This window comes from Neltuma alba, unplaced genomic scaffold, assembly GCF_004799145.2.
Source record: "Neltuma alba isolate B1F8T4 unplaced genomic scaffold, ASM479914v2 tig00012083_pilon, whole genome shotgun sequence".
In the NCBI taxonomy this organism is placed as follows: domain Eukaryota; kingdom Viridiplantae; phylum Streptophyta; class Magnoliopsida; order Fabales; family Fabaceae; genus Neltuma; species Neltuma alba.
The window spans coordinates 178,512-193,442 of NW_021636642.1; the positions used below are offsets into that span (position 1 = coordinate 178,512).

Here is a 14,931-nt window from a genome sequence, read left to right on the forward strand (position 1 = left end):
CATATACTATGAGATTACCAATATTATAAAGACAGATTGAACAGACTAATCCTTTGAAGCCCCATCCCGTTTGCATGAGATTAATTAACTGAGATATTCTGTCAGTCTTTATTATTATTAATCAACAACATATGTATTTTTAATATAACAATATAAATTATTCCATTTCTGCGATCGATGACCAGTTTTTTAACATCCACGTGTACCTCTGACCTTATTTCGACGCAATTCATGCATGCACTAGTATTTATACCAACGTTGCCCAGCACTCTTCACTCAAATCATTCCACTCTCCTTCATATTCACCAACTCTCGTGCCTTTGTTCTTTCTTCATACCAAATGGCCTTTTCTCCATCATCTTCTTCGGACACAACCTGGTGGCTCTTCACACTTCCAGCCATAACAGGAACCCACCACTACTCCCATGACACTTTCCTTCTCTTCTTCGTCCCTTTGCTTCTTTTCTTATTAGGGTTCCTTTCATGGACTTTCTCTTCTGGAGGCCTAGCTTGGAAAAATGGCAGGACCATCTTGGGTCGGGTCGCTATACCAGGACCCAGAGGTGTCCCTATATTTGGCAGCTTATTCAGTTTGAGCTACGGCTTGGCTCATCGTACTCTTGCTTCTTTGGCTAACTCCCTAGCCGCCAAACAGCTCATGGCTTTCAGCTTGGGCTCAGTCCCGGCCGCCATCACTTCCGATCCTCACATAGCACGCGAAATTCTGACGTCACCCCACTTTGCCGACCGCCCCGTCAAGCAATCGGCCAAGACCCTCATGTTCAGCCGAGCCATTGGGTTTGCTCCAAATGGCTCTTACTGGCGGCTGCTCCGTAGGATCGCCTCCGCTCATCTCTTCTCACCGAGGCGCATTGCCGCCCATGAGACTGGCCGTCTCCTCGACTGCTCCACCATGTTACGAGCCATAGCTGCTGAGCAGTCCGAAAACGGCGTCGTTGCCTTAAGGAAACATCTTCAAGCTGCGGCTCTTAATAACATCATGGGCACCGTTTTTGGTAAAAGATATGCGTACAATTACCCCCATAGCTTTGACTTGGAGGTTAAGGAACTGCATGAAATTGTGAGGGAGGGGTTTGAGCTGTTAGGCGCATTTAACTGGTGTGATTATGTGCCATGGATGAGCTTGTTTTATGACCCTTCTGGGATCAAAGAACGGTGCAGAGATCTTGTTCCTCGCGTGAGGAAGTTTGTGAAAGGCCTCATAGACGAACACCGATTGGCTGCTTCTTCATCATCCAACAAGCTTTGTGATAGCTCGGACTTTGTGGATGTTTTGCTATCCCTAGATGAGCCAGACGAGAAGCTCCATGAAGATGACATGATTGCTGTTTTATGGGTTTGTCCTCTCACCTCTCCTTCTATAATAATGTCAGAATCAGTTTGGGTGCTCATTACTTTAAGTTGACATATGCTTGCATTCTGGAGAGGTGCGTGTGTATATGAAAAGTGAGATTTTTAGATCTAATATCTAAGTGTAGACCAGGTCAGTTTTTTTGGGATCAAATTAAAAGTAGACCTTTTGGTCAAAAAAAAAAATAAAAGTAGACCAGGTCAATTTGAAGACGGATAAGTCAATATATATACCCTCCGGTCCTAATTATAAGACCCAATTGATTTATTGAGGAGATTAAGGAAATAATTAAGTTGGTATTTATAATAAATAAGTGTTGTTATTCCTAAAATTCTTGCTAATTAAGTATATTGGCTAAAACTATCATTATTAGAAGGATTATCTTGAAAAAAAATACATAAATATAAGGAGAAAATGGATTGGGTCTTATAATTAGGACCAAATAAAAAGTCAAATTGGGTCTTATAATAAGGACCGGAGGAGTACCTCGGTTTCTCCCGAAATTTAGGGTCTTAATCATGGAATTAATTTGGGATTCAAACCTACTTTTATAGAGCAAAGTGAGCACTGAACACTGAACACTGAATCTCCATATAGAATGTGTCAATTTTTTTTTTTAATAAATGTATCTTCCCAAGAGAATTGTAAATTGTATTAAAAAACTCAAAATATTCATGTGATGTTCTTACAAGCTTTAATTTTTTTTTAATTCTTTTTAACAGAGACTATTTTTATTCTAAATATCATTACCAACCATACAAGTATTGGTTTTATTATATGCATGTGCAGGAGATGATATTTCGTGGTACTGATACAACGGCACTTCTAACCGAGTGGGCAATGGCGGAACTGGTTCTGAACGGACACGTTCAAGCGAGGCTCCGCGAAGAAGTTGACGAGGTTGTGGGAGACAAAGATGACGTCACCGATTCCGACGTGGCGAAAATGCCCTACCTTCAAGCTGTCATGAAGGAGACCCTGAGGGTGCACCCACCTGGCCCGCTCCTTTCGTGGGCCCGACTCTCCACGTCAGACGTCCAGCTCAGCAACGGCATGGTGGTCCCAGCCCACACGACTACTATGGTGAACATGTGGGCTATAACCCACGACCCAGAGGTGTGGGACGATCCATTAGCGTTCAAACCAGAAAGGTTCGTCCCAAGCGAAGGAGGAGCTGACGTGGACGTCCGAGGTGTTGACCTGAGGCTCGCACCGTTTGGAGCCGGGCGTAGGGTTTGTCCAGGGAAGAACCTGGGGCTCGTCACTGTGAACCTGTGGGTGGCTAAGTTGGTTCGCCAGTTTGAGTGGATTGAAGGCCAGGCTAATCCAGTTGACCTAACAGAGCAGCTTAACTTATCATGTGAGATGAAGAACCCTCTCAAGGCCGTGGCCATTCCTAGGGCTATTTAATGAATTAGCGCTAGCCAACACAAGAATACAATACCACTAAAGGTTTGCGTTGATACAGTTTTATAATTTATGGATGAAGAATATATATATATATAGGAGGAATCTAATTTTCCCCATGGTGTATGAGGTCAAAGACTATGGTTTTGTTTTAGTTTGAAGTGTTGTATCATGAATATCATGCACGGACTAAATAAGGGGGCGTTTATTAATTTTCCTCCAAATGTTATATATACTGTTGTGTGTTATGATTCAATGTTATGAATATTATGTGTTTTACGTAAGCAACACGTGCATGGCTGTTCTGGATATTCCTTGGAGACAGGCTTATTTCTGCGCTCTGGCATCAGCTTCTTGATCCTGATTTTAATTCACATATGCAGACCTTTTTCTTTTTTTCCCCCAGACACAGATACCTTAATCTATATATATTACATGGATCTGGTTCTTTCCCTTATCAATATGTGTCTTTTTATTTATTAATGACACAATAATTTAATCGAACAATCGCATTTCAACAATTAATACTTCCAAGGATTTGTTGACACAGATTTTACTTCATATACATGCGCAGGAAAAATGTCATCAAATTAATTACATGAATTGAACAAATTCTCTAATTCTATCAAATGTCAGCGCCATCCAACAAACTCAGAGAACTAAATAATGAAGGAATAGGAAATAATAAAGGATTACAGTAAAAGTATGATCAGATAAATTTGCTCTTCTGGCATTTTTCACATCGCAAAGAACAGAACGTTCTCAACTACAGCATTCACAGTCCGTAGAAGATAGGAAGTTTTACAATGATTAAGGATGGGAATAAATTAACCTTAGTGATCGATCCCATGTGATGACTGGCCATGCGTCGCGTTTACGAACGGTAGTTCATTATCCAAACTATATGAAGATCAAGATGAAGTCCATGATTGATCCCTTGATTATGTATATGGTCGGCCCATTATAAATATCGAGTCCATTATCTAAAATGGGTTCTACTTTAGATGAGTACTAAATGTTGTACTATTCTGTCATGATACTTTAGAAACTAAGATGTGATATGTCATAATTTGTAAAAATTTTAAAATAGAAGTACTATATATATTACCTCCGGTCCTAATTATAAGCCCTTATTTGTAGACTACAAATAAATTCTTATAATTAAGATTGGAAGTAGTATATAGCAGACTAAGTAACCCAGAGAAATAGTATGATGTGAAATAAGAATATCAGAGTTTTAGTTAAACATGTGCTTGACATTTTTGATATATATGATGAGGTGCCTTTTGCTTTTACGAAGAAAGTGGGGGACAATATCATTGAGAATTCATAAGGAGAACGAAAACAAAACGAAGGATGGAACAAAGCTGTCAAGAATTCACTCGGCCAAGGAACTGCCTGGGGGGCCATTTCTTCAAATGACATAAAAAGTTAATTAAGGAAAGAGAATTGACATTACCACATTAGCATGTTACGAGAATGCAATTTCCTTCCAAAAACAAAGGAAGCTCATGAAAGGACAAAAAAAACATGTTCCCAAAATTTTGATATTGTTTGGTATATGGATAAAGGGAGAGATCGAGGGAGAACCTGGATACACACACACACACACCATTATTTAAATTATTACGAAATTTATTTTGTCCAGCCACTTCAACAATCGTGCTGTGAAGATAAAGTTTTCGTTATTAATAAAAAGAAAGGGGAAAAAAAAGAATAATATGCCAAGGTTGATGCTTTATTTCTTCGAATACGAAGGACGAAGTAGGCTTCTGCCACTTAGAGACTAATTATGGAAAAATGCATCGTATACCATGGACCGAAAAATACATTATTAAATTTGCCCTACGTCATAAGATATTTTCATTCCTAATATTGTTTTGTATTCTGATAATTCCCTTCCATTTCCTTTCTGATCAATTGCTTCATATACATCCACTTCTCCTGGAAAGTCCTCGCGGGGATGCAACGTGAATGAAATGAAAGGTAAGCTGAGAAAGCTAAAAGACAGAAGAGAGAGACGTGCATTAATAAAGCCGTCTCTCTCTTGAAGATGATGATGAGGAGGAGGACTGGAGGAGTTTGTTTGTAACATCTATCCTGCGCACAAAGAAAATGATGGATGATGACCAAAACGAGCAGTGGGTATCTCTACAAGCCAAAAGGCAGTTTAATTCCAACATGAAGAGAAAAGTGACCTCGCAACCTTTCCAATCAGTTGACGTTCATGTAACAAAAATGCAGGCAAGGGTATGTTTGGCTCAATGAGAGGAAGGGGAGGGGAGGGATTTTAATGGAGGGAAGGGGAGGGGAGGGGAGTGGAAGGATTTTAATATCACCTTGTTTGGATTTATAAAAAAAGAGGGGAGGGGAGGGAAAAATATTTTAATATGGACAATTTTGCTCTTATTTTATTTAAGACGTGGGCATAATAATCACAACATAACAAAATATAAACATAATGGTCACAACATGACAAAATATGAACATAATGGTCATAATATGACAAAATATTACCTTTTCCCTCCAAATCCTCTCAATTTTGGAGGGGAGGTTGAGGAGGGGAGGGGAGGGGAAATTTTAAAAAATTTTCCCTCCCCTCCTAAAATTTGTGTGTTGCCAAACAAGGGAAAATGATTAAAATCCCTTCCCTCCCCTCCCCTCCCCTCCCCTCCAAATCCTTCATACCAAACACACCCTAAGTGATGCTATAGCTAACTCCGCGTGAAGTGATAAAGCACTTTAATTTTAGGTAAATTCCAGTCAAACAAAGCCAAAAGAAGGACCACAGCCAGCTTCCAGTCAATTCTCCATTATCATCACAAATTTCACACTCTCTATTTGTCAATTATTCCGTCGATTTTAAATATAGAAAAATAAATGAGGAATTTATATTGAAAAAAAAATAGTTAGGTTAGGTAAACCCTCGTCTCTCTTATAGCGCATCTTTTAGAAATAATTTTTTATTCCAAATAGCATAAGTTACCAACAATTTCATCAATTACCTTCCCCCTCATTTTTCCCTTCTTATTAATTGACGTTTATAGTTGAAAAAAATTAAATCACCTCATTTATAGAGGGACTAATTTGAAAAAAATTATTAATGTATGATATATTTAATGCATTAATTGTCCCTTATTGATATGTGAGAATTAGTTGGATGTGCCTGTGCTGGCTTTTATAAAATACCTCTTTTAGTTATTTGCATTGTATATTATTACTCTCTCGATAAAAAATTTTTAATATGCTTAATCAATAGGAAAGTTTAGAAAAAAATTATAAATTATAAATTTGAGAAATATAATATATTGAGATCTTATAGTTAAGATTAAAACAAAATTTTGTATTAGCACTAATATTTAGAATTAGGGAAATTACTAATAGATGTCTCTACTTTTGAGATTAACCTCTTTCTCCATTTAATCCATCAAAGCAATATTTATTTTCCATCAAATCTGATATTTCTACTACCATCTGTATCTATTAAATACAATTATTAGTTTTAATTATGAAATGATTATCCAAATTGATCCAACAGCCTAAATTCATTGCACATGATTTAAAAAATTTGGAAACTAATGCAGGGTTGGTGCTACCGGATCTTGACAAATGCAATGAGAAAAATGTTGGGCAGGTCGAGTTGTTGAGGTTACATTAATGAGTAGACATGTGCCGTTGAAATTATGATTTTTCAAAATTTGAATCTCCAATTAGTTGGTATTATTGTTGTGATTATATATAAGGTATGCACTTACATTTACCAAAAGAAGAAACGCTTTATTGAATGAAGCCTCCACGACATGAATAACATGCTAGTATGAAGTTAGTATAGGGACATCAACATTGCTTTATAAATAGGAAGTTGTAAATTCCCACTTACTAGTATATTATAATTCTACATCACCTCAATATATATCCTCTTATTAAGTAGTATATTTATGAAAAGGAAAATAAATAAATTGCAGGAAATTTTTCAGATAATATATTATATTACTTTCGGTTTCAATTATAAGAGCCAGTTGATAAATATTAGTAATACTGCGCGGAGGGTGTTGACGTGAGGATGCGGCAATATATTGGGTGTGACCACGCGCACTTGTTTCCACCGACAAAAGCAATAGGAAATAATTCACGTGCTATATTCTGGAATGATCTGTCCCCCCGCAACACCGGAAGCTGTTATTGTCTCTTATCGTTTCTTTTTGTAGGTTACAATTTTATTTTTTGAATCCCTTAAATTTGATATTATTTTAATTTTAATTCTTAAAATTTGAAATACTTCTTAATCTTTATAGCCCCAAGTTTCATGTGCAGACAGAACGCAACCATTAATTATATTTTCTTAAAATTAATTTTTGTGTGCATATAATAATCCCTAAAACTTTACTGTAAATTATATCCATATCATCTTTTTAATTAAACTTTAGGATATGTGCAGATGAGTCATAAACGTAAAAGTTCAGGAGGATTCATTACGGAGTTTTAAAAATTTAAAAATTATATATGTAACAAAGTTTCAGAGGAGTTCAAGTTAAAATTGACATCTTCTGGTCAAAAAAAAGAAGGTAAAATTGACATCATAGTAGAAACTATTGTTTGCCAAAACATCGAGCAAGAGAAAAATATTAATTGAAACAAAAAGAAAGTGAAACTTTTATTTGTCAAACTGATATTTAATTCTGCCAGAATCAATGATATTGCTTTTAATCTCATAAACATAGACTTTAGGCATTGTAGAGTTCTGGCTAGCTAGCCTAGCTGGGACCAGAGCTTTCGATTAGGTGAATCTAATTAATTTCGTCACAACGTCCCCCGCCATAGATTTTAACATCATTATTTCCATTAATATTATACTACAATACTGTTTTCTATTCTAATTATAAAAATTAGTTGATTAATTTAAGAAGATTAAAAAAATAAATTAAGTTAGTTATTTATAATAAATAGGTGTTGTCTTTCTTGTTTATTAGTTACAACACCATTATTAGAAGGACCATCTTTACAAAAAATACATAAATATGAGAGACAAAGTATATTAAAGTTCTATAATTAGGACCAAAATAAAATAAAGTCAAACGAGATCTTATATTAAGGACCGGAGGTAGTATTTGATTTGTTTGAGAGTATTTGCTTTCAACTATAATTTGATCATTCTTCAAATTATTCAAAGTAATTGAATTAATTTAAAAGTAATTCTAAAACCAACTTTTTGTTGAGAGAGAAAATTAACAAAATATTTGTCAATACAAGAGCATCGTTGAAGAAAAAATTAATGCTCAGAACATTTTACAATCTGACTTAAATCTAAAATCATGAGAATTCCTTGTATAATACGACTCGTAGTAAACGGGAAGTAGTACAAAAACTGGTTTTTTTAATAGAAAAAGAAGAGAGGTTGAATTGGGAGGCGTAAAGTTCAGGAGGATTTATTACGGAGTTTAAAAATTTAAAAATTATATATATAATAAAGTTTCAGAGGAGTTCAAGTTAAAATTGACATCTTCTGGTAAAAAAAAAAAAGTTAAAATTGACATCATAGTAGAAACTACTCCCTCCGTTCCTTATTATAAGAGACAAATAACTGAAATACGTTGATAAAAAAACAGTTAAAATTAGTTAAAAATAATTAATGTGTAAAAAGTATAATTTTTTTCTAAAAATGCCCTCATTAATAAGGAGAGAGAGCATGAGAGAAAACAATTAAATTATTAAAAGAAAGAGAAGTGAGAGGGAGAGAGAGTGTGAATTGGAAATAATAAATATGGGTAAAATAGTAAATCAACACAAAAAATTAGAGACAATTTGTAAGTGTCTTTTATATATAAAAACATACCATAAACAACAAATGTCTTTTATAATAAAGAACGGAGGAGTATTGTTTGCCAAAACATCAAGCAAGAGAAAAATATTAATGGAAACAAAAAGAAAGTGAAACTTTTATTAGTCAAACTGATATTTAATTTTGCCAGAATCAATGATATTTGCTTTTAATCTCATAAACATAGACTTTAGGCATTGCAGAGTTCTGGCTAGCTAGCCTAGCTGGGACCAGAGCTTTGGATTGGGTGAAACTAATTAATTTCGTCACAACGTCCCCCGCCATAGATTTTAACATCATTATGTCCATTAATATTACACTAGAGTATTGTCTTCCATCTTAATTATAAAAACTAACTGACTAATTTAATAAAATTAAAAAAATAAATTAAGTTATTTATTTATAATAAATAGCTGTTGTCTTTTTTAAAATATTCTTATTAATTAAGTTTATTAGCTACAACACCATTTTTAGAAGAACTACCTTTATAAAAAATACATAAATATGATAGACAAAGTAGATTGAAATTTTATAATTATGACCAAAATAAAAATCAAACGAGATCTTATATTAAGGACCAGAGGTAGTATTTGATTTTTTTGAGAGTATTTGCTTTTAACTATAATTTGATCATTCTTTAAATTATTCAAAGTAATTGAATTAATTTAAAAGTAATTCTAAAACCAACTTTTTGTTGTGATAGAAAATTAACAAAATATTTTTCAGAAGAAAAAATTAATGCTCAGAACATTTTACAATCTGACTTAAATCTAAAATCATGAGAATTCCGTGTATAATACGACTCGTAGTAAACGGGAAGTAGTACAAAAACTGGTTTTTTTAATAGAAAAAGAAGAGAGGTTGAATTGGGAGGCGTATGTCGGCTACCAAAAATGTTGTTAGACTTTATATTCTATGCTGCTCTTTTTAAAGAAACGACAAATACCACACTTCTTTGAAAAAATGATGAATTAGTTATTTATTAAGTGGCTGACATTACATTAATGAGTACATATAAGACTTGTGCCGTGGCGTTACTGGCCGAGACAATCAAGACCAGCACCCTCGAGTTAGTTTTTGCAGTATTTAACCAATCATATATATCAGTCAATTTTCTGTTAACGGTTCTAGAACAAAAAATATCACACACACATTATATATCATGCATGTTAAATATATATATTGATTAATAACAATGGCCAAATTAAAAAATTACTGATCTTTTTATTCTTTTAATATAAATATATTTTTTATTAAAATATTTCTGTTTTCATATTTATTTTTATATGTCAATGAATTATTTTTAGTATCATTTAAAAGCTTATTTATTACTCCCTCCGTTCCTTATTATAAGAGACATTTGATGCTTATGGCATGTTCCTATATATAAGAGACACTTAAAAGTTGTCTTTACTTTTTTGTGTTAATTTCCTATTTTACCCATATTTATTGTCTTTAACTAACACTCTCTCTCATTCCTACTCCTCTTTCTTTTAATAATTTACCATTGTTCTCTCTCATGCTCTCTCTCCTTATTAATGAGGGTATTTTTAGAAAAAAAGTTATACTTTTTACATATTAATTGTTCTTAACTAATTTTAACTGTTTTTTTTATCAATATAATTCGGTTATTCGTCTCTTATAATAAAGAACGGAGGGAGTAATTTGTTCCTGCATGGTGCCATGGTGCTTATCCTTTTGTTTGGCCAAAGCCAAAATATCTATAGGCAGGGGCATCCATGCATGTATATATACTTGGAGTTTGGAAGAGCAAAATCAATCTCGGACAATTAATTTATATTAACTTATTTTGAATAATTTTTTCTTATACGAAATAAATATTTGAGAAGAATTTTATTTTACGCAATATAAAATTTTTATAAGCGATTAAAAATCAAACGGATACTTCATATATTTTCACAGCGTTCACTTTTTTAATACTAAGCCGCTTATTTCTTTTAGTATTTGGTGTCTCTTAATTAATCTGTTTCCCAAACTTGTACATGAAGGGATGATGCTTCGCCTTCAAAGGTACAATTAGAAAAGACAACACATGTTCCATGATCTAAACGCTGCCACGTCAACCTGAATCAAAAGTTTTTCTCTCAGATCCATCCATATCACCTTCTCCTAATAATGGAGGTATTGTCATACTAGTATTTATTTCTACTGTATTTTTATATATGTAATGAGCGAATAAATACATGTATATGGATATGTATCGGATAACAACTAACAACGAAAGGCTGTTCACATTAAGGGTGTGTTTGGATGAAACCAAACCGTGGTTTGGAAAAGTGATTCTGGAGAATAGATTCTGGAAAAAATAGATTCTGTGAAGAATAGATTTTGTAAAAAGGTTATTCTGAGAAGTGAAAGTGTTTGGATAGTTGTTATCAGAAGCACTTTTTATATATACAAATTACTAAAAAAAAGACATAAGTTAATATGATAATTACAGAAAAAATAGATTTTATGATATATTTAATTTGAAGAAATAAAATTGTTAATAATATGTTTTTTCCAACATAATTAATAATACATAAGATAATATAATTAATAAATAATTAATGTCTATATATTTATAAAATATAAGATTAAATATATTTATAAAAAAATATGTTTATAAAAAAAATAACAAGATACATATCATATAGGCCCTCACATTCTCCTTTTTTTCTCCAAAAGCAAAAAAATTTTGCTCTTTCCAAAACCATGGTTTTGATTTTTGAAGAGGCTGTTTGGGTAGCATTTTCCCCAAACCATGGTTTGGGGTGCTATCCAAACAGAGCCTAAATGAAGCGTAACATAAACTCACCGTACAATGACGCATGAGTACGTAATAAGAATTTATGTAGTCACGATGACGATGAAAAAAGAATTGCTGTAAATTTTATATTTTATATATATTGATTGATATATACACATCAAGGTGGGCGCCATTAAAGGTGGTCTTACTGGCATGTTTATATATATCATTTTGGCCATCTTGCGTTTTGTGGCAAAAATCTATCATACCGCAAGTGATATTTTCACACATCAGAAACGAGTAGCACTATCTTCGGCAGCAAGTAGTGGTCACTGCTCTTCGCTTTCCTGCAGATGACAAGATCGATGTGGTATTCCACTAATAAGCTTATCTTCTTCTTCATCATTCTCTGGTTCTTCTCATTGGGTGGCGTATATTCTCAACCATTGAAACGATACAAGTTCGTTGTAAGTTCCACAACATCTCATTATCCATTAATCCTTTTTTTAGTGTTATATCTACACACACACACATAGAGACACAGACACACTCATTAGTTATAAGAACAGTCGTGTTCTCTAACAGGGCATCATTATTATATTATAGCTGTCACCCTATTATTACCTTAACTGGTTTAATTTGCAGGTGAAAGAAGCTCGATACACGAGACTCTGCAGCACAAAGAATATATTAACTGTGAACGGACAATTTCCGGGGCCAGTTATTAGTGCTCAGAAGGGTGAAACAATATATGTCGATGTTTATAACAGAGGCAGAGACAACATCACTTTACACTGGTATATACTATTTATCTTAATCTCTCTACGCACTTTCTGTGATGAGAAAGGCGGGGAAAAACAATAAAGTTCAAGTAAAATTATGTGGCAGGCATGGAGTGAAGCAGCCGAGGAATCCATGGCCGGATGGTCCTGTGTACATCACACAGTGTCCGATACAACCGGGAGGGAGGTTCAGGCAGAAGGTGGTTTTCTCTACAGAGGAAGGAACCTTGTGGTGGCATGCTCACAGTGATTGGTCCAGAGCCACCGTCCACGGCGCTATTATTGTTTATCCCCGCCGTAACTACCCTTTTCCGAAGCCTCATGCAGAGATACCCATCATCTTCGGTATGAAATTAAATCACTACTTGTCAAATAATAATCACCAAATAGTTCGATCCAAAACGAGCTTCGAGAGATATATCACTCTTTTGTGTGTTTGCAGGAGAATGGTGGAAGAGTGATGTGAGGAAAGTGTACACGCAGTTCCTTAGATCAGGAGGATCTCCGAATGACTCCGATGCCATCACTATAAATGGCCAACCAGGTGACCTTTATCCTTGCTCCAAATCAGGTGAGTGGTCATCAATCTACAAGCAAAACTGTGAATTTGATGTAAGGCTAGGCACCTAATAATAGCAAGAACATTACGTTAATTATCTGCAACATTCAGGAACTTTCAAGGTAAATGTGGACAAAGGGAGGACTTACCTTCTTCGAATGGTTAATGCTGCAATGAACCTGTTCCTCTTTGTGTCTGTCTCAAATCACAAGCTAACCCTTGTGGGGACAGATGGAAGCTACACGAGGCCACTGGTAAGGGATTACATCACAATAGCTCCGGGACAGACAATGGACTTTTTGTTACATGCCAACCAGAAGCCTAATCGTTACTACATGGCAGCAAGGGCATATTCAAGTGGTGTTGGAGTTCCCTTTGACAATACCACAACCACAGCTATTATTCAGTACAGTGGCAGATACAACACATCTTCGTCTCCGTCGTTACCCAAACTTCCTTATTATAATGATACAGAAGCAGCTTTTAAGTTCTATAGCAGTATTAGAGGGTTGCCGGAGAAATTTCCTCCTCATTTAATCCCAGCGAATTGCTCTACCAACATAGTGACCACCCTGTCCATAAACACGTTTCCATGCCGGAGAGGCCAGACCTGTCAGGGACCCAACGGAACTCGATTGGCTTCGAGTATGAGCAATATAAGTTTTCAGAACCCAAGCATTGATATACTGGAAGCTTACTACTACCGCGTTAATGGAGTGTTTGGGACGCGATTTCCCATGTTTCCGCCATTGATGTTCAACTTCACAGCAGATTATTTGCCGATGGTTCTGGAGATACCCAGGAGAGGGACGGAGGTGAAGGTTCTGAGGTATGGTGCAACAGTCCAAATTGTGTTTCAAGGCACAAACTTGGTTGCCGGGATCGACCATCCGATGCATCTTCATGGATTCAGTTTCTATGTTGTTGGATATGGAAAGGGGAATTTCAACGAAAAAATGCACACCAAGGATTTCAATCTGATTGATCCTCCGCTCGTGAACACCGTTGCTGTACCCAAAAATGGCTGGGCTGCTGTCAGGTTTGAGGCGGCCAACCCAGGTATAATTGGAATTTTATTTATTTTACTTTTATCAATTAGTATGTCTTTTTTTATTTTAAAACCTACATAAATCTCTTTAAAATATAATTCGAGAAAAATTCAGAGGAAGCTAGCATCAGCTGGCGGGTTATGTTCTTTTTGGGTTTCAGAAAAAGTTTGTGCGCTTGTTTTGAAAACAAAATTAAGGTTTGAATAATTTAACAGAAGTCACGAGAGATTAATGTAATTATTTTTTTTACTTTGAAAAGTAAATTTTAAAAGGAAAAAACTCACTGTACTGGTCAAAAAAAAAAAGAAGAAAAAACTCACTGACACGCACACTTGAAGACTGATATATTTAAAGTACACTTGTTTTTATATATTTGATCCAAATAAAATTCATTAAAAAAAAAAAGTTGAAATCTCCTGCAATATGGAAGCGTAAAGCCCAGAGACTAAGAAAGTCAATGAGGCTGACCCAATAGTGGATCCTACTAAAGGAGTAAAGTCCTATCCGTTCGGTTACTCTGTCATTATCTACTTTACTACCAAAGAATACTTTCACTTGTTATCTCTAATAAACGCAAAAATATGCTTTTCTTTTTGGAATAAATAAGTGTATGAAATACGACATAGAACTAGCATAAATGATAGGCAAATTTTTATTTAAATTTATTGTAAACATAAAAATTAGCATATATATATATATATATATATATTCCTGATGGGTCTTGTGCGCATGACAGGGGTATGGTTGCTGCATTGCCATCTGGAGCGGCACATTGCTTGGGGGATGGAGACTGTGTTCATCGTGAGGAATGGGTTAAGGTCCAATCAAACTTTGCCTCCTCCCCCACCTGACATGCCACGCTGTTGAGTCTTTTTCAGACTTTTCAAAGTGTGTGAAAAATGTCTCTCCACAATAAGATTGATGCTTCCCCCAATATAAGTTCATCACAATGCAATTTGATTTACAAGGTTGTTTCTCATTCAATAATCGGTTTGAATGTATAGGATTATTCGATGCTTGTCGATATCTCAGAAACTTTGCCTATTTGATATAAACTGTGTTTTGGACGTAAATTAGTAGTTCATGATTTGGGATTATGATGATGGGAAATACGAGTGTGTACCGTGTTTTGTAATAACTTTCTCTTTGCTCAATCTCTCTGTTATAAACTTTTGATAAATTTCAACGTCAATAA

The 14,931-nt window shown here is 34.8% G+C and overlaps 2 protein-coding genes across 2 annotated transcripts; both read left to right on the plus strand.

Annotated features, from left to right (window-relative positions):
* The first annotated feature begins 340 nt into the window (after window positions 1–340).
* On the plus strand, window positions 341–2,782 carry LOC114722149 (cytochrome P450 78A7-like). The gene is made up of 2 exons (XM_028908106.1): window positions 341–1,357; window positions 2,162–2,782. Exons 1-2 carry the CDS (start codon window positions 341–343, stop codon window positions 2,780–2,782), a joined length of 1,638 nt encoding a protein of 545 aa, XP_028763939.1.
* An 8,929-nt stretch (window positions 2,783–11,711) lies between these two features.
* Window positions 11,712–14,931, plus strand: LOC114722150 (laccase-15). Its single transcript, XM_028908107.1, has 6 exons — window positions 11,712–11,813; window positions 11,992–12,143; window positions 12,235–12,473; window positions 12,571–12,699; window positions 12,799–13,746; window positions 14,473–14,931. The coding sequence occupies exons 1-6, from the start codon at window positions 11,712–11,714 to the stop codon at window positions 14,601–14,603; spliced, it is 1,701 nt and encodes a 566-aa protein (XP_028763940.1). The 3' UTR covers window positions 14,604–14,931.

Excerpts from the sequence above, each read along its gene's own strand:
- LOC114722150 (XM_028908107.1), top strand. The coding sequence starts at position 11,712 with ATGTGGTATTCCACTAATAAGCTTATCTTCTTCTTCATCATTCTCTGG. Across the intron at positions 12,144-12,234 it reads GACAACATCACTTTACACTG|GCATGGAGTGAAGCAGCCGA; the intron begins GTATATACTATT and ends ATTATGTGGCAG. Across the intron at positions 12,700-12,798 it reads TTATCCTTGCTCCAAATCAG|GAACTTTCAAGGTAAATGTG; the intron begins GTGAGTGGTCAT and ends TGCAACATTCAG.
- LOC114722149 (XM_028908106.1), top strand. The coding sequence starts at position 341 with ATGGCCTTTTCTCCATCATCTTCTTCGGACACAACCTGGTGGCTCTTC. Across the intron at positions 1,358-2,161 it reads ACATGATTGCTGTTTTATGG|GAGATGATATTTCGTGGTAC; the intron begins GTTTGTCCTCTC and ends ATGCATGTGCAG.